The sequence below is a fragment of the Clytia hemisphaerica genome, unplaced genomic scaffold, assembly GCF_902728285.1.
Source record: "Clytia hemisphaerica strain Z4C2 unplaced genomic scaffold, Clytia hemisphaerica genome assembly, whole genome shotgun sequence".
In the NCBI taxonomy this organism is placed as follows: domain Eukaryota; kingdom Metazoa; phylum Cnidaria; class Hydrozoa; order Leptothecata; family Clytiidae; genus Clytia; species Clytia hemisphaerica.
This window is the reverse complement of record NW_027104597.1, coordinates 166,190-188,440: the sequence shown is the minus strand read 5'-3', so window position 1 is coordinate 188,440 and position 22,251 is coordinate 166,190. Positions and strand designations below refer to the sequence as shown.

Below are 22,251 nucleotides of genomic sequence, written 5' to 3'. Positions count from 1 at the left end.
GTCCCCGGTGAAAAATTATCCTCCCATTTTTGTCCCCGCTGAAAATAATCAAATGAACCAATCCTCACTACAAAACATTATGCTAATTTTCAAATCCCCACTGAATTTTCTGACTTGAAAATAAAAAAATTTAAATCCCCAGCCATGAAAAATATGGGAATGTCAACCCCCCATCGAGTTGAAAAAATCCTACCGGGTCTGTGAGAAGGGTGTGTAGTTTGGACTATTTCTGGCTTGATACCCTATTCTTACTGTTTTGACCCTTAATTGGCCCGAAATCCAGCTATTCCAGGCAGTTGGATTGTTCTTAAAAATTGATGTGTTTATTTTTCCGCTTTTGTGAAATTTCCTCTATTCTTAATTGCCTTTCTAATTCTTCCCTAAATTTTCCCGATTTTAAATTACTTAGCTTAAATTTCAAGAAAATTGAATGAATTTGTGAGGTTTGAGTTATAATTCGGAGTACATTAAAAAAAACTTAAATAGCCATAGTTTTGTTATAATAAGCCTGAACCTCGCCTTTCTCTATCCCAACTACTCTATGCTATCTTCTAGCCTTTGAGATCCATTAGAAAAGAACAAATTAAATCCAGCCATACAAACCTAGCCTATCTCTATCCCAACACGTGATTTTTTATCACACCGGTGTCGAGGAAAAAGCCGTGGTCGTCTGGTACAGGCAATAATAAACATTTCTCTTTTTTCATATCAAAACAACCGTGGTGATTGGACGAGAATTTCCAGTACCATCAGTGAGTGAGCATCACAGTTTACAATCAGGGACAAAATACTTGGCACAAAAGGGAAATTCACCGGGGTGTTTTGAAACCACAATCGATTTGTTAGTGCTCTAAAGTAGGTTCGAAGCGTAGAGTTTTAACTCTGAGTTTTAACGCTAAACTTAAGTCTTAGGAGCTTAGGATGTGAGGATCCAAAAGTTTAAAAATGGTCCAGTAGGGCTTGAAATATAGCCTAGAAACCAATAAATCCCTCCCAGATCGAACTACTCGATGAAATCAAGTTGAAGGCCTAAAAATTGACATTCTCGCTCTAACTTCAATTTTCGAAAAATTGTAAATTCGCCAAAAGTGCCAATATATTATGACACTGATTGTAGGTCACCCCTGTCTCACAGCCCCGGTGAAACTTTTTCCTATATTGGGGATAAAATTTTCTTTTGAAAACCCAATGGGGATAAAAATTAAATTGTTCCTAAGTCGAAAAAATCCGGTGCAATTTTTTACATTGAATTTTGTATGGGGATGAAATAAAAGTCAATTCCCCAGTGTGGATGAAAATTGTATTTTCTCCACCGGAGACGAGATTTTTGCCAAATTTTCCAGCGGGTCTGTGACAGAACAGAGGGGTGTTTTAGGCTTTCTCTGAAATTTAATCTATGAGGACTGTCTGAAAGAATCTCATCTTGTATGTCTCATATACTATTACACAGTGGCGTTGTGGGAAAATTTTTCTGGAGGGGCCAAAGTCAATTATTTTTTAAATGGCGCCCCTAATTTTCCAAAGTGGCACTCCCACCCACCAGTTTCTAAACTTTTATTAATTCATTTGCCTAGCGGGAATAACGAGGAAGGAAATATTGAAAATGTTGAAAATGGACTGCCAAGATACCCTAAATCACTAAATAAAAATATACAAATTTGACTCTTGCTAGAGTGAAAAGAAAGAAGCAATGTGTAATGCGAGCGAAGTGAGCGAAACAATTGATGTTTTATGATTTCAATAATGTTGTCAGCAAATTGGTCTCGGGGCGCAGTTAGATTTTTATTTAATAATGCTATACAGGGTGTCCCTAATTAAAGTATCGAGTTTGAACATGCGATTGAGTAGAAAAGTTTGTGTGTGTTATCGCTAAAATATAAGAACGTTCTCCATCACACAGGCTTATTACAAAAGGTAGTTACAACGTATAAATTAATCGTAATGACAAAGAAAAAAGAGGGAGAGCTTAAAATACAATTTTGTGAACACACACATAAAATTTTCTACTCAATCGCATGTTCAAACTCGATACTTTAATTAGGGATACCCTGTATTGTACACAAAAAAACTTGTAAATTAGCTAGATTGCAAAGAAGTTATTAATTAACTTTATTGCGAGCGAAAAAAATTGCAAGAAATTTAAAATTATTTAAGTAAAATTGGTCCTGGGGTGCAATTTAAGGCGGGTAAAATATGATTTTCAAAATTGGGGCGTTTAAAAAAATCTCTTTTGGCGCCCCTTGCTCTTCGGCGTCCCTTCAAAAAAGCTCCGCTGGGGAGCCATGACCCCCCCCCTGCCACAACGCTACTGATTACAGTTTAAATAGTTTCGCCTGTCAAGAGTCCCTTAATGAGCAGTAAGGCTAGGTAAAATCCCCGCAAAATCTCCAATTTTTTTTCAGAATTCCTAACTTGATTATTCATACCAAACCTTAGTTAAGACGTGTTTTGCAGCGCACTTCAAAAAATGGTGGAAACTCAAAGAAGCATCGAAATTCGCTAAATATGACCAAAAATTGCGACAAAAACACCCAAGATCCACCAATTGAAGCAGCAAAAACAACTGCAACATGCACCCTTGTTACGTGCATTGATAATGAAGATCAAAATCGACTCAAATGCCATAGTTGTCAACGTATGGTACATTACGAGTGCACACAATTGCCACTTTACCAACTGAAAATCTTCGTTAACACTTGTAATAATCAATATGTATGTCACAATTGTGTGATTTTTTATTGTGTGTCCTTAAAAAGTAAATCGGAGAAAACACGTACCATATGATGCAAAAGGAGATTGCTAAGAAAGACGACGAAATCAAAAAACTCAATCACCAACTCAAAAACTGCGAAATCGTCAACAACGACATCGAAAAAATCCTAACAGAAAAGATGAACGGCTTAGATTCTAAAACAAGGAAAATGATAAAAGAAGAGATACCACAAAAAAATTAATGAAAGAGTCATCACGTAAAACTTACGCTGAAATAACAAGGAAAATCTTAAATCTGTTGTTGCGGAACAAAAAGAAGAGGAGAGGAGAGGAGAGAGAAAAGAGATATCGAGTCAAGGAAAAGAAACATCATAATTCATGGACTCCCTGAACAAATTGAAGAAACGAAAGACAAAGAACAAGAAGAGGAAATAAAGGAAATTGAGGATCTGCTCAAAGATATCGGTATCCGCGACATCAAACCAACGCAACAACATTGTATTGGGTTTGAACATGAAAATGGGCCGAGAAAAAAGCGTCCAATAAAGGTGACCTTACAAAGTGAAGAAGAAAAAGAAAGAATAATGAGCAACCTAGAAAAGTTGAAGTGGCTTGGATATCATCTAAGCATCACCAATGATTTCATCATCAATGAAAAAAGAAAAATCAAAGAGATGTGCGTATCGTTAACTGGAACAAGAATTCGCTTATGGGGTCTCGAAATGATGTCAACTGAAATATACCCGAAGCTCACTTTCAAAATATTGAATTAGTTCTGTGAAGCAACACATTTCCGGAATATCATCCCAAAATACGTAGGAAGCACCATAGCCTTGGGTGTTAGCTTAAACGATCCTATCGTCTACACAAAATCATTTAAAAAGGGAATAGTTTAGGAGGCGGGATAAATTTGAAAACGGTGCTTACCACGGGGCGGAGGTTTCCAAACTCTCCCGCGTCACTAATTTGTCCGTAAACCGCTCTAACGCCCTGACTCTGTCCTCACAGGACGGATTACAACCTGCCGACGGCATATGATAACTCACGGTAGCATTTTCTGGGAATTTTTAAGAAGAATTTCCTAGGGGTAAAAACTTTTGACTTGGAAAAAGTTTAATAGTTGGGGGTAACTAAAGGAATAGTGACAGTCTGTTTGGAAAGGTATTATATGAAAATTAATCTTTTAGTTTTAACATAAGATGTATTAAACGAATTAAAAATTGAAAACAGAAAAAAAATTGAAACTTTACTTCTGTAAATCGCCTTAAATGCATTCGAGTAAAAATCAAAAATTATTACAAGGTAGCCTTAATCTTTCAATCACTTTCTTTGCGTTCAAAAATTTGGTCCACAGTATAAATATAGGCGTAATAGATTTTAACTTGGAACAAGCGTTACTACACAAACGTAAAATCAAAAAATTTGTTATTTACAAAAAATTCTGTCCTAGCTAAGCAAACTGCGTTAAATAAATGTTTTGATCCGAAATATTAGCATTTATGAGAAAAGTTAATAAAAAATGGATTCAAGTTGAATTTGGCGCCAAAATACACATAAATTCTACACATGCACTTTCACAGACACATCGAAAAGATAAATTTGAATCATAAGAGGCTAATTACGCAATGATGAGTATATTTGAAATTACGTGCAATCGAATCCTTATAAAGTTCGACTTTAAGGCCTTTCGTCTGAAGCTACATAGAAGGACGCACCGAGATGGAGCTCATTAGGGTTATCACATTGGCGCTCTCACAAATACATAAATTTGACATATCTTTATTCTAATATTAGCAAACTCGAACTGAAGCCCCTTTTGGCGTTAAATTTGATATTTTGATAAATGATACAATAGTATCACTTGTAAGGGCAATGTAAAGCTGCCTTCATTTAAAGTATCAGTGTTAAATTTGCCAACAAATTTCCGATAGCATTTCATAAGATTACAGCAAGTTTTTTAACGTATGTAACCCAAAAGCGCCTAATCATAATCCAAAAAAATCATAATTTCAAAATAAGCCAGCATTTTTCTTGAGCATATCTCGTTTCCATTGAGGTTTTTGTTCGTACTCTTTGAAAGAAATCTTGAAATGTTGGTAAAATTCATCTGGAGCCAAGTAATACTAGAACGAAAGAAAACGTATTTTATTAAAAAAACTAGAGATTTTCCCAGAAAGAAATCACAGTCAAACGCCGTGTGTTTTATCTCTTTTGATATAGGTCTACAATAAAAATGATATTCTAGAAATATCATGTCTCATTTTTTAGCTGCTCGAAACACAATAAAAGAGCTAAAAAAATACCGGCACAGACATTTACAATTCTATCTATCGTGTACAGTTAAAAATCCAGACAATTCAATGGGGATTCTCAAATTCAAATCTTTTTTCAAGGAACGAGAGTTGAGTAGGAATTCCACCGAGTCTGTAGCACAGATATCTAATATAAAACACTAGATAGAGCTACTCCGTCGTTAGCTGTAGCAAAATAATCCGACATCTTTGATAAGTAGACCATAGTTCGGTGCCGGCAATCTGATCGATCAAGTCTATCTTTCATGCTCCATTCAGGTTTTTTTGCTTGGTTGAAAAAATTTCCGGTACCGAACTGTGACCTATTGTGATCTACATTCAGCAAAGATGGCGCATTATTTTGCTTCGCCTGCCGTTGCTTGGGAAATACAGAGTAGCTCTTGCTAGTGTTTTATAAAAGATATCTATGGTCTGCAGTAACTTATTCAAATCAAATCTTACCTCTTTTCTTGTAGGATCAACTCCTTCTGGAACTTCTTCTTGGCAAAGGACAGAAAAAGGATATTTTCGATCAAAAGAAAATTTGGTAAGCTCTTCTTGTACGAACGAAATTCCAGCATTTTCGTCCCGCAATTCTGTTTTGATTTGTTCGTAACTTTTACCATGCTAAAGACAGGTTAGAAAATAAATGTCACTCAGATTGTACGAAAACGATTAGAAATAGGAACAATCAAGGATAGGCTAGCAAATGAAAAGCAAAGCAAACCTTGCTCCCTTCTGATAATGCAAGGTAATTCTCTAGCGTCTACCAGTAGCATAAATAAAGCCAGGACAAGGTTGGTAAAAAATACCAATCATTTTGATGACCTAATAGATATTGCTTAAGCCACCCAAATTAACCTCAGCACCGCAACTGGGCATTAATAACTGAGTGTGGGACCACACCCGGTATTGAAAAAGTCGAGATCAAGAAAAGTTTTTATCGGTTTGTTAGTTGCTTGGGGATTGGCAACTTTCATGGGTAGATTCTTTATTGCTGATCTTTGTCAGGGAGAATCTATCTCCAGTTGACTCTCTCTAATTCGATCTTCAAGCGACCATAATTCTGCAAATTATAGAGCAATTCGAATTATAGAAAGCATTTTATACTAAGTTCAAGCTGATGGGACCAATTTTTTAGTTCGAATTATGGAAAGGTACGAGTAGTAGAGGTTCGAATTAGAGAGAGTTGACTGTACAAGAATCTATTTCAAAAAGCTTACCGCGAAGACATCATCGTTCCATGCTTCAAAATGACCAGTAAATTGGGGCGGTTCATATCCTTGTTTGATGACCACCATTTGAACTTTCTCTGGATCACGCCCTGATGGATCTGTTTTCACGTATTCCTATGAGATGTTAAAATACACACTTAAATTTTGTTATACTTATGATGTCCTGCAAAAAGACTGGAATTAGCACAAAGATTTTTAACAATACAATAGGTGACACTCCGGTTTATTGAATTTGTGTGCATATATTAGTGAAAATGTAAGAGTCACAGACCCCTCGGAGTGAGAAAACACAGTTTTAGTGAAATTGATAAATTATTTTGATTTATCTGCGCAAGAGTATCCCTACTGGATGTTTCGGACTGGGAACAACATATTTTCTATGCTCATTCCAATTTCAATTGAAATTTTTATTCCCACAGAGGGAAGGAGTTCCACCGGGTTTGTGAGACAGGGGTGTAAAGAATTTTGTCTTATTCTCTAAAGATCCATATCTTACCAGAGCTGTTGTCATGGCTTCTTTCTTTTCTGTCGAATTTGCATCTTTACCAACCCAAACATAAATGGTGTCATGAGTATCAAGTAACATTACGTCATCTTCCTCCACATCTTCCTGAGTGAAGTTGAAAACCTCTTCGACTGCGAAGCGGCCCGTGGCATTTGAACAAAGGAAAAGGCGAGGTGGGTACTCAGGTATTTCTTGCTGTGAAGTAAAAGGAAATAAGTTGGTTTTGATGAGACTGTTGAAGCAGCTAGTGCTACTGTCGAGACAGCTAATTATATGTAAAGAAAAATATTTTCGCAGTGTAATTTTTCGAACTGATAATTTATTTGCTGAAAATGAATCGGTGATTATCGTCTTTCTATATCTGAACTTAGCGCTCTCAGTGAGAGCTTATAAAAATAAGGCCTTGGAATCCCCTGAAAATCTTTATGTTATAAAATCTAAAAGTTAAGAGTACCCTGCCTCTTTCCATAAAACCAGGCATCTGTGCAAATTAAAAGCAATGTCGTACCTAGAGCAACCTGCACTGCATTTGATTTTACCTCTAGAATTAGAAAGGAACTGGTTACAAAATTGAATGGACGGAAGATCTAATATTACCTCAAAGTAGCTTCCACTTGCATAGTCTCCACGTCCACCAAGGAATTCCCAAAACCGTTGTGGTTCTTTAGTTTCTTGAATCTTCTCAAAATCATCAGCAAACCTTGGTGCAACACGGCCAGCTAGCTCTTTTGCCAACTCTCTTTCATCCCCGCTACACCCTTTCCCGTACCAAAGAAAACCTTCGCTTTGCGTTAGTAATAAGAAAACATCATTTGAATTGAGAGATGCGGCAACTGCCTCCACCTGTAAAAAGATTGTTTAGTTCACTTTAATTTTTTACTTTACTTACGCGGCTTTCTTATACTATGGTTATTCTGAAATTGCAGATATTTAGAGTTGAGTTTGATCCCCTGCGAAGGGACTGGAAGTGATTTTCTTGGCATGGGAAATGAAGCTACTTATTTCCCATGCAAGGCAGGGGATCATCCCATTGCCATAGTTACGTCGCATATTTTAAGGTCTAACTTTTTCTTTTATGGGAAAGGTTTAAGAGTCCCTTCTATTTCATTCGGGTCTTTGATTATTCTTAATGATGTACACAAATTTAACCTTGGCGATTCTTATAGATTGAATTCTTAAAATAACTGTTCAGAAATCTGGTTGATCTTTTCGGGCTGACCATTTTGCTTAGAATTTGTAAACAATAACCTGACTGTTTTGGATCAAATAAAAAGCAAGACTTCATCATATTATACCTCAAGAGCTTTCTTGCTGTCAGGGCCGAAGCCATGAACTTGGAACAATCTTGGTTGGCCACTTTGTTGAACTTCTTGTTGATGCCCACGGAATCCACTCGATTTACCACCCTAGCAGAAATTAAATTCCAAGCTTTACTGTGAAGAAAATTGATTATCCCTTTATTTCATTTATATTTCCTTTTGGATTCGTCAGGGTAATTCTTGAATTGGACTCGCATTTTGACTGGAGAAGGCTGAATGATAACAAAAGAATGATTATAAACTAAACTTACTCTGTACACAATCATCTTTCCCTGGAAAATTCGCATGAAATGTTCTGGTTCTTTTCCTTGGACAACTCGAATCTGAAATGAAAAATGGAAGTCAATATTAAGCTTAAACCCTATCATCGTAGCTAGATTTTTCAGTAGGACTTCTCTAACGTCATAGCCTGTACCACCCCGAAAACCCACGGGCGATTTTTGCCTTTCGGAAAATCTCGCCGTTCTTCGTGGTTGGCTTTTTCGCAAAGAGGAGGCTAGTAACGCCATCTCCACAATTTTTTCTTTTAATCACCATTATGAGAGTTACCTAAAAACTTATCGCGCATCATTGAAAGAATGGTCAAAATCTAACATAACGCGTACAAATCTGGACATGTCATCACGTCAAAAGAATTTGACAATCATGTCATTACGTAAATCGCTATTAGGAGCTTGTAAAAGTAAGCACATTAATCATGGTTTGATCTGATATGATATTATTGTTTTACCTGCATGGGTGCTCCACCAAGACTATCATCCATTTTAACAGTCATATGTGCTGCAGTACCTTTCTCGTCTGGAGTGCTTTTCAAACCCTGTAAAGTAGAATTGAAGAAGGACCAGTAAATTTTCAATATAATTTGTAGGTACTAGGCTGCTGACATCTACTAACGGATTCGTGCTACTTATATACTACATGCGGTTTCAAAGAGGTTTACGATTCAGACTATGCACTTGTGTACTTATCTTCCGTGAGTATCAGGGGCCTAACTCGTCCCCATAACTAATTTCTTTTTTTTGATTGATCAAATAACATAAAAACGTTAGTGATGCTGTCCCTGTGATCGAGGGTGTATTTAGAGAATAGTGAACAGAATTTCAAAATAATTTATGTAACTTGACGATCCGATTGTTGTTCTGAGGTTTTTAGCTAGAGTTGAGCCTCGTTTTTATGATAATAATGATGATAATAACACTCACCAGCCAATAGTAAACAATGTATTGTTCCCGTCGATCTTTGACGTACGTGTACAGAATAACGTAACAATCACCGCCAAAGAAGGTGCCGTGCAGTTCTTTAGGTTGCGGCACAAGTCGGAAATCTTCGACACGCCAAATGTCGATTTTTCCTTTACCATCGTCGAACATTTTCTCTTGTTGACGTTTTTTTCGTTCGTGAAGAGTTGCGGCGTCGAACTTTGTTTGTTGTATTTGAGCTATGAAAAAAAATTTAGTCATAGGAAACTTGATTACTATTTTTGTCAAGTGTTGGAATAATTCTTCGGTGGAAATCCTTTAGTAAGGACTATTAGATTCGAAGGCGTGTCCAGGTAGTAGCAGCTTTATTATGAAACTCCCATAAATACAAGTCAGACAATTTTGTTTTGATTTGATTAAAAAATTTTCTTTTTCACGGTACAGAAAGAAGGCGCGCCTCTGATGCAGACCAAGCAGAATAAGCAAAAGAAACTCCTTAAAATTTCTGCTCGCGTGACATAGGTGAAATTTTTGTTTGTTTAAAGAAAGGTTTTCAAAATTTGATAGAAGCATTTGAAGCTGTTCCAAACAGAACATTGTAAACCTACCAATTCCTCTGCCATTGTGGTATGTTTGTTGATTCATTCTCAATCCTTTGTGAGGCCAATTAACAAACATTTGCTTAAACAATGGAATCTCACTTCCCTGAGTCACCATAGTAACTTGAGTATAATCAGGATATTTTTTACTTCGCAAGTAATTTACAGCAACTTTGAGATTTTGTAGTTTTTGCTCTTTGGAAACATGGCTACCGACTCGAACGAAGAGGCCGACACCTCCTTGGTCCACGATGTACGTGTCACGTGGCTCCATTTGTTCGTAACGTAATCTACCCGTGGCGATTTCGGTCACTCGCATTTGGCCACCTGTATCAGTGACCCTGAGAAAACAATTTGGATTGTTTAAGTTTCCGAAGATATAGACCGTTCTTATGTCGGAAATTCGGTAATTCTTACAAATCTATTCGGTATTTCAGAATCCTAAAATTGGTTTGGTATCGGAAATTTGTATCTCGTAATCTCGGTATTGAGGAGACATCATTCTTTTGACAAAGTGGCATAAATCGGTATCTTTGAACCTTCACTGGGAATAGACACAGACAGAAACAACTTACTTGTGAAGTGATGTTTTGGCGATCATGTCACGCTCATGCTTCTCATCTGACCCTCGTGCGTCGGCCGCCTTAATAGGGCCAGCGGACCCTAACTCGCTGAAGAATAACGATAATTCGTCATTCTTATCCTTTTGCGGTCGCATCTTGGGGTCGTCCTCTACAAGGAGAAAAATTGAAACACTGGTTTATCCGCAGCTTGTAAAAGAAAGTATAAACCTACAATTAATTTCGAAATATATTGAAGGTATTTTGACGTTTTTCAGAATTTCAAGCTCGAGCGAGAGTTGCGATTTCAGCACTTTATTTGATTGGATGTTTCGATTTTGGAGGGGTTCAGTGGCTGTCGCGCTATATTCCTTGTCATATTGGAACAATTTAGAGCTTTTGTAGTGTTTAAAGTTCCCTTTTTTATCTAATATTTTGTCTTTTATTGTACCTCCAGTGGCGGCCTGGCAGGGGGTGCAGGGGGTGCAGTGCACCACCCAGAAAGATCTGAGAGGGGCGCCAAAAGAGCTTTTTAAGGGGGCGCCAAAATTTTGTTGATGTTTAATTGGGCAATTTGGCGCCCTTCGGCACGTTTAAAGCGCCGCTACTATGAGTACAATGTTAATTTTTTTCGCCTGCGGTGCTTTATTTTACCTTCTTGCATCCTTTCTTTGGAATTTTTTAAACTTTTATCAATATTGTATCAGAAGTAAGAGAAGTGTTGTGTATCCACCAGGGGTTAAAGAGAATGCTCACCCCCAAAATGAGAGATTGCAAAAATGATCAAAACTTGTTGATTCTCGCTGTGGTTTTTGTGGTCTTATGCTGACTAACTTTCTCCGTTTTAGAAGATCTTTTAAGCTGTTTGACCTTTCTTACACCAAATTTTTTTGCCTGCGGCGCCAGAATTACAAGGAACCCTTCCTCCCAACTTCTGAATTTTTGCCCTATTTCAGCCATTGATCTTTAATAGAGAGTAGGGCAAGACCAGCGGCGCAAAAGTTTAAAGATTATCTGGTAATTTTTCTGATAAGACTTTTAGAAAGCAAAAATATAGACTGAATCGACTTACCAGGTATAAAATTTCCATTTCAAAGATTAGGGGCGTTACTTTCAACCAGTCACTGCTATTACAGTTTAGTATTTTCACTTAACGATGGAGGGCGCAAATAAGGACAAAAATACCAGGGGCGCCAATTTCATAGTTTGCACCACCAAGAAAATTAAGCCAGGCCGCTACTGCTGTACCTCTATTCTTGCTCAGAGTCAATCCGGTTTTTACCAAGCTGGCAAAGTACTGATGGAAGCCAACTAAGGTACTGGGCTCGAGTTTGCGGGCACTACTTACCAATCAACAAGACACGTGCTTTTCCACTACGTTCACTGTCTCGAATATCTCTTGCGAATTCCATGCCTTTTCGTCGTTCACTTCGATTGCTCTCTGCACCACACCAAACCCATACTTTGGATCCGTTGTCCAAAATGAACACATCACCTCTGTTCAAAGAATCGCTGTGCAATGGCACCTAAATAGTGGAAGAATAACTTTGTTTTAGTAAATTTACTTTATGACGTCTGAGGTTTTTTGAACCGGCCATCTAAAATCAATCTCTACTAATGTAAAAATGGCAAAAGATAAATGTCGATCGCATGTTCCCCAGTAATGAGATTCAGAAGGCCTAAACAATGAAATTTGACTGGTAGACCAAACACCGCGTAGACACAGCAAATATGAAGGATTGGAAGGTCGTTGTTGATTTTTGTAGGCCAAGTTGTCACCGGTTGTCACCCAGAGGTTAACATTCAAATTTAATTGAACGTCCATTTGTGTGATAATGCCACGGTGGTGTAGAAAGACTATTGCTTATTGGGAAATGAAATTTATTTTTCTTTTACCTCAAAGATTCTTGGTCGTTTTCGTCCTTTGATTTTGAACAAACGTTTTTGGTTGACAACTTCACTTTTCTTGAAGCCGCTTCTTACACCGCCTTCGTTGTACCTAAGTAAACCAAACAAATAATCGCGCTCTACTTTACACTACGGTCGTTAATTAACATTAGCGTGTAAAATTCATATCATATAGATAGGATAATTGGCTCAAAGATTTCGCCCATGGAAGTGTGTTCAGAGTGGAAGTAGGCTTGTCCAACATGTTGTTTTCTGATCTAAGATTTTCAAACGTTCGAACTTATAAACATTTGAATCGCGCCAATTGCCAGAATTGACAACAAAATGGCGGACTGTAGTAAGCTCTAAACTGGACACGCTTCCTCTTATATGGGAAGCCCGATCCAGTCAAGTAGTTAAAGATGACAGATACAATTGAAAATACTGATATCCAAATTATTCATATGAGGAATAAGAATAGCAAATAAACCCTGTCAAAGCTATTTTGAATTTGTCTTATTTTGAGAAAAAAAATGTAAACGTCAATTTCAACCTACTTCACTCCCTTTGGAAAATAGGATAAGAATTTTCTGCTTTCGTGGTGTTGAATCTAAAAATGAAGGGAAATGTATATGATGAAAATCAAATAAAATTGAGCATCGTAGGATATTTTACATTTCTTTCAGTGATGCTTGCTTACTAGAGGGTTAAAAACCCAAAATTTAAAATTTAAAATTGGAAATTCGAGCAATTTGATTTTTAGTGGTACTAGAGGGCGCTGCTCTTTTTCAAAAATTTGAAATACTTAATCCTAAAAATACCCAAAATTCAAAATTTTAAATTTGAGAGAAGGATTTGTCATGTTCAAGAAAGCATGTAGCCTACCTCTCTATATTGTGTAGGTGATCCACCAAGAATATCATCCAATTCGACCGCTTTGAAGGCTGCAGTACCTGCTTCGTCCTGTGATGTCTTTTTACCAAGCCAGAAATGAATATGTGAAGCGTAAGGTGCTGCTCGACCTTCGCACTGAAAAGAAAAATATAGAAAAGAATAAAAGTTTAAATATACAGTCAACTTTCTCTAGTTCGAATCTCTATTATTCGAATCTCTCTGTTATTCGAACTACAATATTTGTCCACTCAGCTGGAAGGTGGTTTGAATTACTCTCTGTCATTCATTCTCTAATTCGAATCTTTCTCTAATTTGAATCTTTCTCTGATTCGAATCTTTCTTTAATTCGAATAAAATTGTTGGTCATTTGAATATCGAATTAAGAAACGGCCAACTGTACCATGACTTTTTGGGTGTCATTTTCGTATTCTCTTCACCAACAAGCTGAATGAAAACTACCTTACATTCTTTTCTTTGCGTTTTCAACGTGCTAGATTAAATTAGATCCTTAATCGAAGTTAGAGTTCTTATTTAGGCTCAGCCAACGGCGAATTTCGCTGTTCCAAGCACGAAAAAAATTACAATTCGCCGTTCGAAAAGTTCGGTTCGCCGCCTCAAGTACATATTTATGCTAATCAATACACTGCGCTTGCTAAGAATTCGCCGGGCTAGAATGAAGAACTCGCCAGAGTTAATTTTTCATTCACCAGCCTACCAAAAACGAAGCAAAACCCTGAAGGTAATGCCAATTAACATTGAATTTACTGGGTGGTCTAAAGGAATAATCTCAAAAAGATTTAAACCGTTGTTTTGTTTTGTTTTTTTTTACCTGTAAAATCAAATACGAATCACCATCATGGAAAAGACCATGTTGATCTTCTGTTAGCTTCTTCAAACCGAAATTCTAAAAAAAAATAAGAATTTGGAAATTTTTGAAGAGAACATCATCGATCTTCAAATCTTTCATGTTATCGGAAATTTACATTTGATCACTGAGACAGAGGTGTCGAGGATAATGAACCAACAAGCATTGTGAGACATGTGCAAATAGCATGTGCAAATAACCATCTATAGCATGTTATTGTATGTCGGAAAAACCTGAGAAATTATCGTAATATTTAATAATAATCAATTTTCAAAAAAAAATTAAAATCTCTCACCTCAACTCGCCAAAGTGTTAAGCCAGGTTTCACTCCTGCTCCTTGAAAAGCATTGTCTGATAACTTCCGTGGAGAATTCTGTTGACTCCTATAAATGCAAATTGTTAAATAATAAACTTTTAAAGAAGCCACTGTGTCCGGATGACCGGGTAGCTCAGTCGGTAGAGCATTCACCTTACAATCTAAGGGTTGTGGGCCGGGGTTGTGGGTTCGATCCCCGGTCACCGCCAACTCAGCGGATGAGTAGCTTAGATTGGGTAATATGATCTAGGCGGTAAGTTACTCGAAGCTGAGAGTAGGTGTGGCGCTCCACCTCAGCATTCGATCTCCCAGGTCTAGCGCAAATAGAAAAGAGGATAGACTCCCTGACTCCCGACTCCGCCGACAGCCACAAGATGAATATACTTACTTACTTACTTACTGTGCCGGATAAATCTCAGCTCTGGAAACCTGCTGATGAGAATCAGTACCCATCTGCCACGCAACGTTTTTTCAACGTTTATCTAACGCTCACAAAGTCCATATAACATTAAATGAATTAGGTAAGCTATACAGTAGGGGCGTACAGTATTTCGGAATTGTGGAAATAAACCCTGTTTTCTTCGGAATTTCGGAAATTGGACAAAATCTCTTCGGTATTTCGAAATGCTGAAATTGTTTCGGTATCGGAAATCCATGAATTTCTACTTCGGAATTTCGGTATTATAAAGTTTTTATCTCCCTTTTTCGTAATTCATACATGAAAAATCAAATTTGATGAAAAATTAGTCAAAACGAGGAATATTACCCAAAAAAATCGGTATCAGAAAAAGTATTTTTTTACGGAATTTCGAAAATTTTAGCAAAATTATTCGGTACTTCATCGCAAATCCCGTACGCCCCCCCCCTATACACCACATAACATAAATTAGCTCTTTTTAAGTTGCGAAGTGAATTAATTAAGCACGTTTAAGTGTCTATTTTACTTTAAAATTTCGGTTTTTCTATAATAACGACGTCCTAAATTCCGATTAATTTTATGATTGGGAGTATTGTTTCCTTTTATAGTTTGATAGTTATTTCCTTTCGGTCGGGTTTTTGGAAAATCAGCTGACAAAGATACAAAGTTCTCCGAAAAATTCAAAGGAAAAAAAACACATGTCAGATCTCGTGTCAGTGATTCAAACCTTGACAAGTTTTATTTACAGAAAATGACGTACCACAGAAATATTCGAATGCATAATTTATGATGAACAATAGATGCTTATAAATTAATTATGCATATTTCAATGACGAAGTGTTACAAAAAAGAAAGGAAAATAAGAAAACTGCGGGATACACGTCATAATGAAGAACTTTCAGATCTGCAAAACTTTTGCATAAATCTTGAATGATGTGTAAATGAGCTCGGAAATAGATTTTCATTAGCCGCCAAATACAGCCATGCCCAACAGCGATTATCGATTGTTGCTAAGAAACGGAATAATCCGGAAGGGGTTTCCTTGAAATATCTATTGGTCAATGTTTCGAAATTTTGGGGAAATGTGCAGTAGGTTATGAGCTATTTCCAGATGATGCAATAAATATTTGATATCATGAAGATTCTGCTAATATAGCACAAGGTTTTACGTTAATGTTTCGAGCTATGTTCCGAGTTATGCCTATGCGTTTAATGCAGCGTCAAAACACCAATCCATATCCCTAACGATCTGATTGTTTCAGAGGATTTCATCGAAATTCTTTGATTTCAGATAGTGTTTCAGACTTTAAATAATGTTCCATTATAAAGAGTATCGCCTAGATTTCCTTTATAAAGATCAATTCTCTCCATAAAAATTTTACATCCCAAATGCTTGAAAAATTAAACCTTCAAAAAATTTACCCTTACAAAATCAAATTTCTTCTTTTAAAAATTTTCTGAAAATTGCTTAAAAGTTTATGCTGCTCCCTACCTTCTTGATCATCCCTCCGACTCTATAGCACTATAGCGGAAATATTTACGATAGGTTGATTCTCAAGCTGGTTGGCTCTCAAGCTGTCCCAAATTTTGAATGAAGATTATCACTTAAAATTTTATCCATAAAGGTCACGGTTAATTTCATTTATTATTTTGTGAATCACAGTAAGCCTTACCCTGAGATCATCATCTTGACAATATTTTGATGATAAACCAGCAGTAAAAAGCTCGATAAAATTCCCAATTCTTAATATTTCTCCCAAATGTAATATTCTTACAAAATTATCTTCTACTCTAGCTTGGATCAGCAGCACACAGTTTATCAATAAATTAGGAAAAAAATAAAAACTGTGATTTTAAAATAAACGAAATAAATCCATCACCACACTCAAACGAAATCAATGCAATAAAATTTCTTGAAGAATGAATAGAGTCTTCCAATTGAATTTTTTTCTCGAATTTCGATGTTCTGTAGAAATTTATTGATAAAATATTCATCAAACATTTCAAATGAACTTCTTCCGTATCAAACAAAATACTATTTTTCTATAAGGATTTCATTAAAATCCATATCATAAATTTCATGTTTATAAAAAATGACATATGATACGATCAAGTCAAATTTTAGCCTGGAGATCCATGCTATGATTTTTTCTTTATGTACTTATGGCGAAGTGAAACCATGATTAGGCTATGAATTTGAATTTTCCACATCAAAATGTCAGTTAAGGGCTCTGGTCATAGTGAAAAATCAATTTCAGAATTTGAAGATAAAACCTTATGTTTTCGCTTCTTTGACATGTTAAGAACAAACTGCTTTTGAAAAAATAAATTTAAGTACTCTCGGGTACCTAATAGCCGTCCCCCCCCCGCTAATTAATTTTTCGAAAATTTTCCACCCAGGACATTCTTATTCCAACCCCCCCCGCTTATTAATTTTTGGGAAAATGTTTTTGAAAGTTCCCTTTTTTGTCTTAATTCTGCTGTATTAGCCTCCTTTTCAAACACTTTCCACCCAGGACATTTTTATTCCAACCCCCCCGCTTATTAAATTTTGAGATTTTTTCCAACCCCCCTGCTTATTCCAACCCCCCCGGTTATTAGGTACCCGAGAGTAATTACATCATGAGTAATAAAGGAATAAGTCTGGCATGGACCTTAAAAAAAACGTCATAACGACGCTATTCATATACTTTTCACAAAAAAAGCCTAATCTCTTTTGAAATCATTTTATTGTTTCAAACTTTTTTTAAGTTAATGACAAATAATTTTTTTATTTAGATTTTTTCGAAAAAATTTTCTATTCGGCTACATCCCAAGTTATAGCTGTTTAGTGGAGAAAATTGCCAAAAAGAGGTTTTTTGGAGATAGTAAAGGAAAGATACTTCCACAAAAATTTCCGAATTAATCTTTTTAAAATGCAGAAATTGCCATTTAAGTTTGTGTAAAATCGAAAAATTGTCCAGAGCCCTTAATAACACAGCCAATCAAATTTCACGGGCCAAACTTTCTAAGATAAAACACTTGTTGTATTTAGTAATAGAGAACAGCGCCAAGTTCGAGATTTTCAACACGTGGTTCGAGCAAAAGATTAGCATGATGGCACGTATTTCATTTATGATTGGCTCATCTATCAGTAGTCGATTTGGGTACAAGTCTGTTATAACGTCCATCTAACGTCATCGTGTCTATATCCTGATCAGCTGAGGATTTAGGGGTTGAACTGCGGGTTATTCCAAATCGCTTCAGTCACTTTACCGTCCTCAAAAGTGCAGATACAAAAACTCGCTATTCTTTCGATTTGGGTGATACATACAAAAAGTTACTCTTTTAGAATGCGAAAAATGTTACATTGTATTGCATATGCTGGGCAAACCCACAAATAACTGTCTGCTTGTACATGCTACAGAAAAATGAAAGCTGGAAACCGAAATTTTAAATCTTGAATGAATTCCTCCCGATTGAATAAACGATTAAAAAGAAAAGTGAGGTCATTGCTTACCAAGGTGGTGGTGCCAGATGACTTTACCAAGTAAGGTCGGTAATAGGTTTGAGAAGGGATTGGATCGAGTTTAGGGGGACAATTAAATAATTAAGATACACACGCCTGGCCGCGCGACTACGGTCGAAAAGGTGTATTTATAAAGTTATAAGAAAACCTGGACTATTAGAATTTCATCATATAATAGCGCTCTGTCAACCTTGATACTCTCGGACATTGCAGAAACATTTCCATCTATGTTTGAAATTTCTATAATAAAGAGTTGACACAATGTCAAAAAGTTTCTATTTCAGAGTTTCATGGTGCTCAGGCACCAATCACCAGTGAAAATGTTTGAAATTTCTAACTAATCTAACTGATGATACAAAAAATTTCAGTGAATCTTCAATTTTCGACATCAAGCTCGTACTGCCTTTCTAAAGCACTTATATCACTGCAAGGTGTTCATCCGTTCGCTACTTATAATAAAATGAAAAGACAGGACGAAGAAATAAACCATTTGAAATCACAAGACGTCAATGTTCAATGTTATGGTTAACAAAATGAAAAAACTATCGAGACCAGAATAACAACGCTTGAAAAGAAGATTGAAAGCATTATCGTTATCGAAAAGAAAGAAAAAGCAAGACCACAGATGAGGTACGCTAAAGTTACATCCAAACACATCGAGAAAAACATTATAAATGCGATTCGAAAAGAAAAACAGGAGGAGCTTCTGATTCGGTCGACAGCACGAAGCCTGATTTTACATGGGATCGATGAACCGACAGATGAATCTGAAAAAGAAACGAAAATCGAGGACGAAGATTTTATCTATGAATGACAAAATTATTGGTTTGCGGCTCCATCTGAGGAATATAAAGATTACTGAGACACGTATCGGGAAATTTACAAAAGAAACGAGAGAAATGATACCGGCCAATCAAAGTCGCGTTTACGAACGAAGAAGACAAGAACACAGTGTTGCAAGCAATAGCAAAAGAAAAAGGCTTTCTTTACCGAATGACAGAGAATTTTACCAAAAATGAAAGACAAATGATCAAAGAATTGTGTAGGGAAGCCGAAAAAATGAATGCTAAAGTCAAGGGAGACAACACAAAATGGAAAGTCCGGGGGAGCTCGCGAAAAAAAACTCGAGCGCTTTATAAGGCCCATGGGTGTTTTTCCACTGCCGGCTTAAGCTAACAGGATTATCAGAACGTGTAATAAAACGCTGAATAGCCCGAAACTATTCATATAAGTTGGGGATGAAAAAAGATGGTTACTCTTAGGTGCCAAATAAACGGCCCGGCCCCTCTTGTTTTTGGGGTTTCAGAAGTACAATTTCTAACCCCTCCGGCAAGTAGCCCCCCCCCCGTTTATTAAAATTTCGAAAATTTTCCAACCCCCCCGTTTATTCGAACCCCCGGTTATTTAGCACCTAAGAGTACACGTTTATGTTTTCTTTTGTAAAAAATAATTTCATCTCCCACAGCAAATCTTTTGTATTTCCTGGTCCGCCTATCCTCGCTCTTTTGTTCTCTCATACATGTCCTCGACCATGTATTAGTGGATTAGAAAATGCGTGAAAAATACAAAAGATTCAATGAGTTTTCTCCTGTGTTGCTTTAGGAAATACAATATTTTTCTGAAAAGAAAAAATTAACGTGCAACTATCTCATTTCATCCAAAAATTATATGAATAGTTTGGGCTATTCTATTCATCCTTTTATGAAAAAGTTACATTAATCCAGTTAGCTTAATAGAAGGGTAATACAGGCTCATAAAAGATTTCGTTTTATTTGGATAATGGATAATGAGCAATATAATGGAACCAACGCGGCGGGGGGGGTACTACCCTTGTCGACCGACGGGGATGCTCCGCTGAGGTTCGAAAAATGGACCCTACGTGGGACTCGAAATTTGCGAAAAAAGCGACCCTGAATGGGACTGAAATTCCAAAATGTTCTCAAGTTTTCTACTTTTTCCCCAAATTTTCCAAAAATAGGCAGCCTACGAGCTACTGATTTTTCTATTTTGGTGTTTTTGCGACCGGTAGGGACTCGCGGAGGTTAAAAAAGGTACCCTGACCAGCGGAGCATCCCCGTAACTAGGATTGTGTCACAGACCCGCTGGAAGCCCAGCCCCACTGGATTGAAAGATTGCCAAAAATTTCGTCCCGGTGGGAAAATACCTTAGAATTCAATCCCCACACTTGGAAATTGACTTTTATTTATTTCATCCCCATTCGAAATTCAATGTCAAAAGATTGCACTTCAAAACCATCGCCAGTGAATTTTTCAACCTTGGAACAAAGGAATTTCTAAAAATTTCGATAGGAGTTTTTATCCCCACTTACACTTAGAAAAAAAGTTCCATCGGGGCTCTGTGAGATAGGGATATTTTACAACCTCGGTGGTCTGAAAAACTCGGGATTTCCGATCCTCTTTTCTAGAGGCTATCTTATTCTTTTCGGAGCTCTGCACGGTCAAATTCTCCTTGTTTGTTATAATTTCAAAAGACCGTCGCGCGTCACGTTCAAAGATTTCTGAATTAACAGGTAAGAGGGATTTTAAAATTTAAAGTGACATGGTCAACTTTAAAAACAAGCAACAAATGCAGACCAAAGCAAAGAAGAAGTTATTAAACTTAAATCAAAGCAGTATATATTAACTATGGATGAAAGACGAAGAATGCTCAATCAAAAGTACATTTTATCAATATTCAAAAGCTAGGATTGAATCTTTAAAATGTCAGAATGTCTGCCAGTCAGGCACATCCTGGCAAATGAACGGGGTCAGCATTTGCATGGGGTATTCGTCACCCAGTGTAAATGAGATAGGACGTCTCAGGCTAAAAGCATCAAAATGAATAAAAATGAACTTCAAACTGAAAAAGGGAAAAAAGGAAGAAAACTGGGAACTTTATTTTTTCGTTAAAAGTTTCTTCAATCTTTGAAGACAAAATTGACCCATGGAAAAAAAATTTCATCTATGCAGTTCTTTGAAATGAAGCAAAATATTTCCAACCCGGTTCAATTAAACTGGGTATTCGGCGCTATTACATCACTTTCGTTTTCGACCCCGTTCATTTGCCAATGGTCGCAAGTGAAAAATACCCCGTTCATTTGCCAGGATGTGCCTGACTGTCTGCTTTTTATTTTAAAGAGTTTTGCTCTTACTTTTTTGTGTGTTTTGTCATTTGTTTTTCTCTTTTTCTTCATCAACCCGGATTAGCTATTGATATTGTTGTAGAATGGCTAAACTTTCTCATGCTGTTATGCTGTTTTTTTCTTGGACATACATGCAATAACCATTTTTCTGCTGTATACTGCATGGACAATAATACTTAACATACGAGCCTGGGTTGTTGACAGTCGAGGATTATAACCTAAATAAGAGAATACCCAAGTTAGGGGATTACCTTATTTAGGAGATTTTCAGTCTCTTATTTAAGAGAACGTTACCTAAACTAGGAGAATTCTGTACGTTTCACCAATTTACTTCAGAGCAGACTATTTGTGCAATATGAAAATAAGATCACGTGAAAGATCACGTTTTCGTGATTCCGATGACCGATGATGACCCAAAAAACCAAAATAAAATATCTTTTCATTCTTTTTCAAACTTCGAAAAACCATAAATAGCCTCATTTGCATTGTGTTGACGTAATTTTTAAAATAATGAAGAAACACTCTCGACCTTCAAAACGCGTTTTTTCTCACCCCCCCTTATTTAGGAGAGACAAGTGCGACTCACTTTCTGTTTGACCCGCGTTTTGACCGCGCTTAAACGCGTTTCTTAAATATGGCCCGATCTATATTATTACTTTTCACAAAATTCTCATGATGTAGATCGGCCTTTAGATTGATAGATCCTAACCATCCTAGGTCCACGAAACATAAGCAGAACTCAACCAAATTTTGCTAGAAGGGAGAAAAAAACGTGCTCAGTCGATCAATGACAGTTAGGAA

General features: G+C 36.7%; 1 protein-coding gene across 2 annotated transcripts; it reads right to left on the bottom strand.

Moving 5' to 3' along the window:
* Positions 1-3,867: 3,867 nt before the first annotated feature.
* On the bottom strand, positions 3,868-21,494 carry LOC136824087 (advillin-like). 2 transcript variants are annotated; one of them, XM_067080252.1, is made up of 18 exons: positions 16,474-16,715; positions 14,362-14,449; positions 14,031-14,105; positions 13,193-13,336; positions 12,865-12,917; positions 12,317-12,419; positions 11,769-11,946; positions 10,436-10,592; positions 9,870-10,201; positions 9,265-9,500; positions 8,793-8,879; positions 8,314-8,385; positions 8,039-8,149; positions 7,341-7,586; positions 6,735-6,938; positions 6,227-6,352; positions 5,466-5,630; positions 3,868-4,835 (listed from the first exon to the last, which is right to left on the bottom strand). In XM_067080252.1, exons 1-18 carry the CDS (start codon positions 16,485-16,487, stop codon positions 4,722-4,724), a joined length of 2,505 nt encoding a protein of 834 aa, XP_066936353.1. In that variant the 5' UTR covers positions 16,488-16,715; the 3' UTR covers positions 3,868-4,721. The 2 variants fall into 2 exon arrangements, with proteins under 2 accessions (XP_066936353.1, XP_066936352.1); XM_067080251.1 differs by lacking the exon at positions 16,474-16,715 and adding an exon at positions 21,460-21,494 and having other exon boundaries at positions 4,672-4,835.
* Positions 21,495-22,251: the final 757 nt, after the last annotated feature.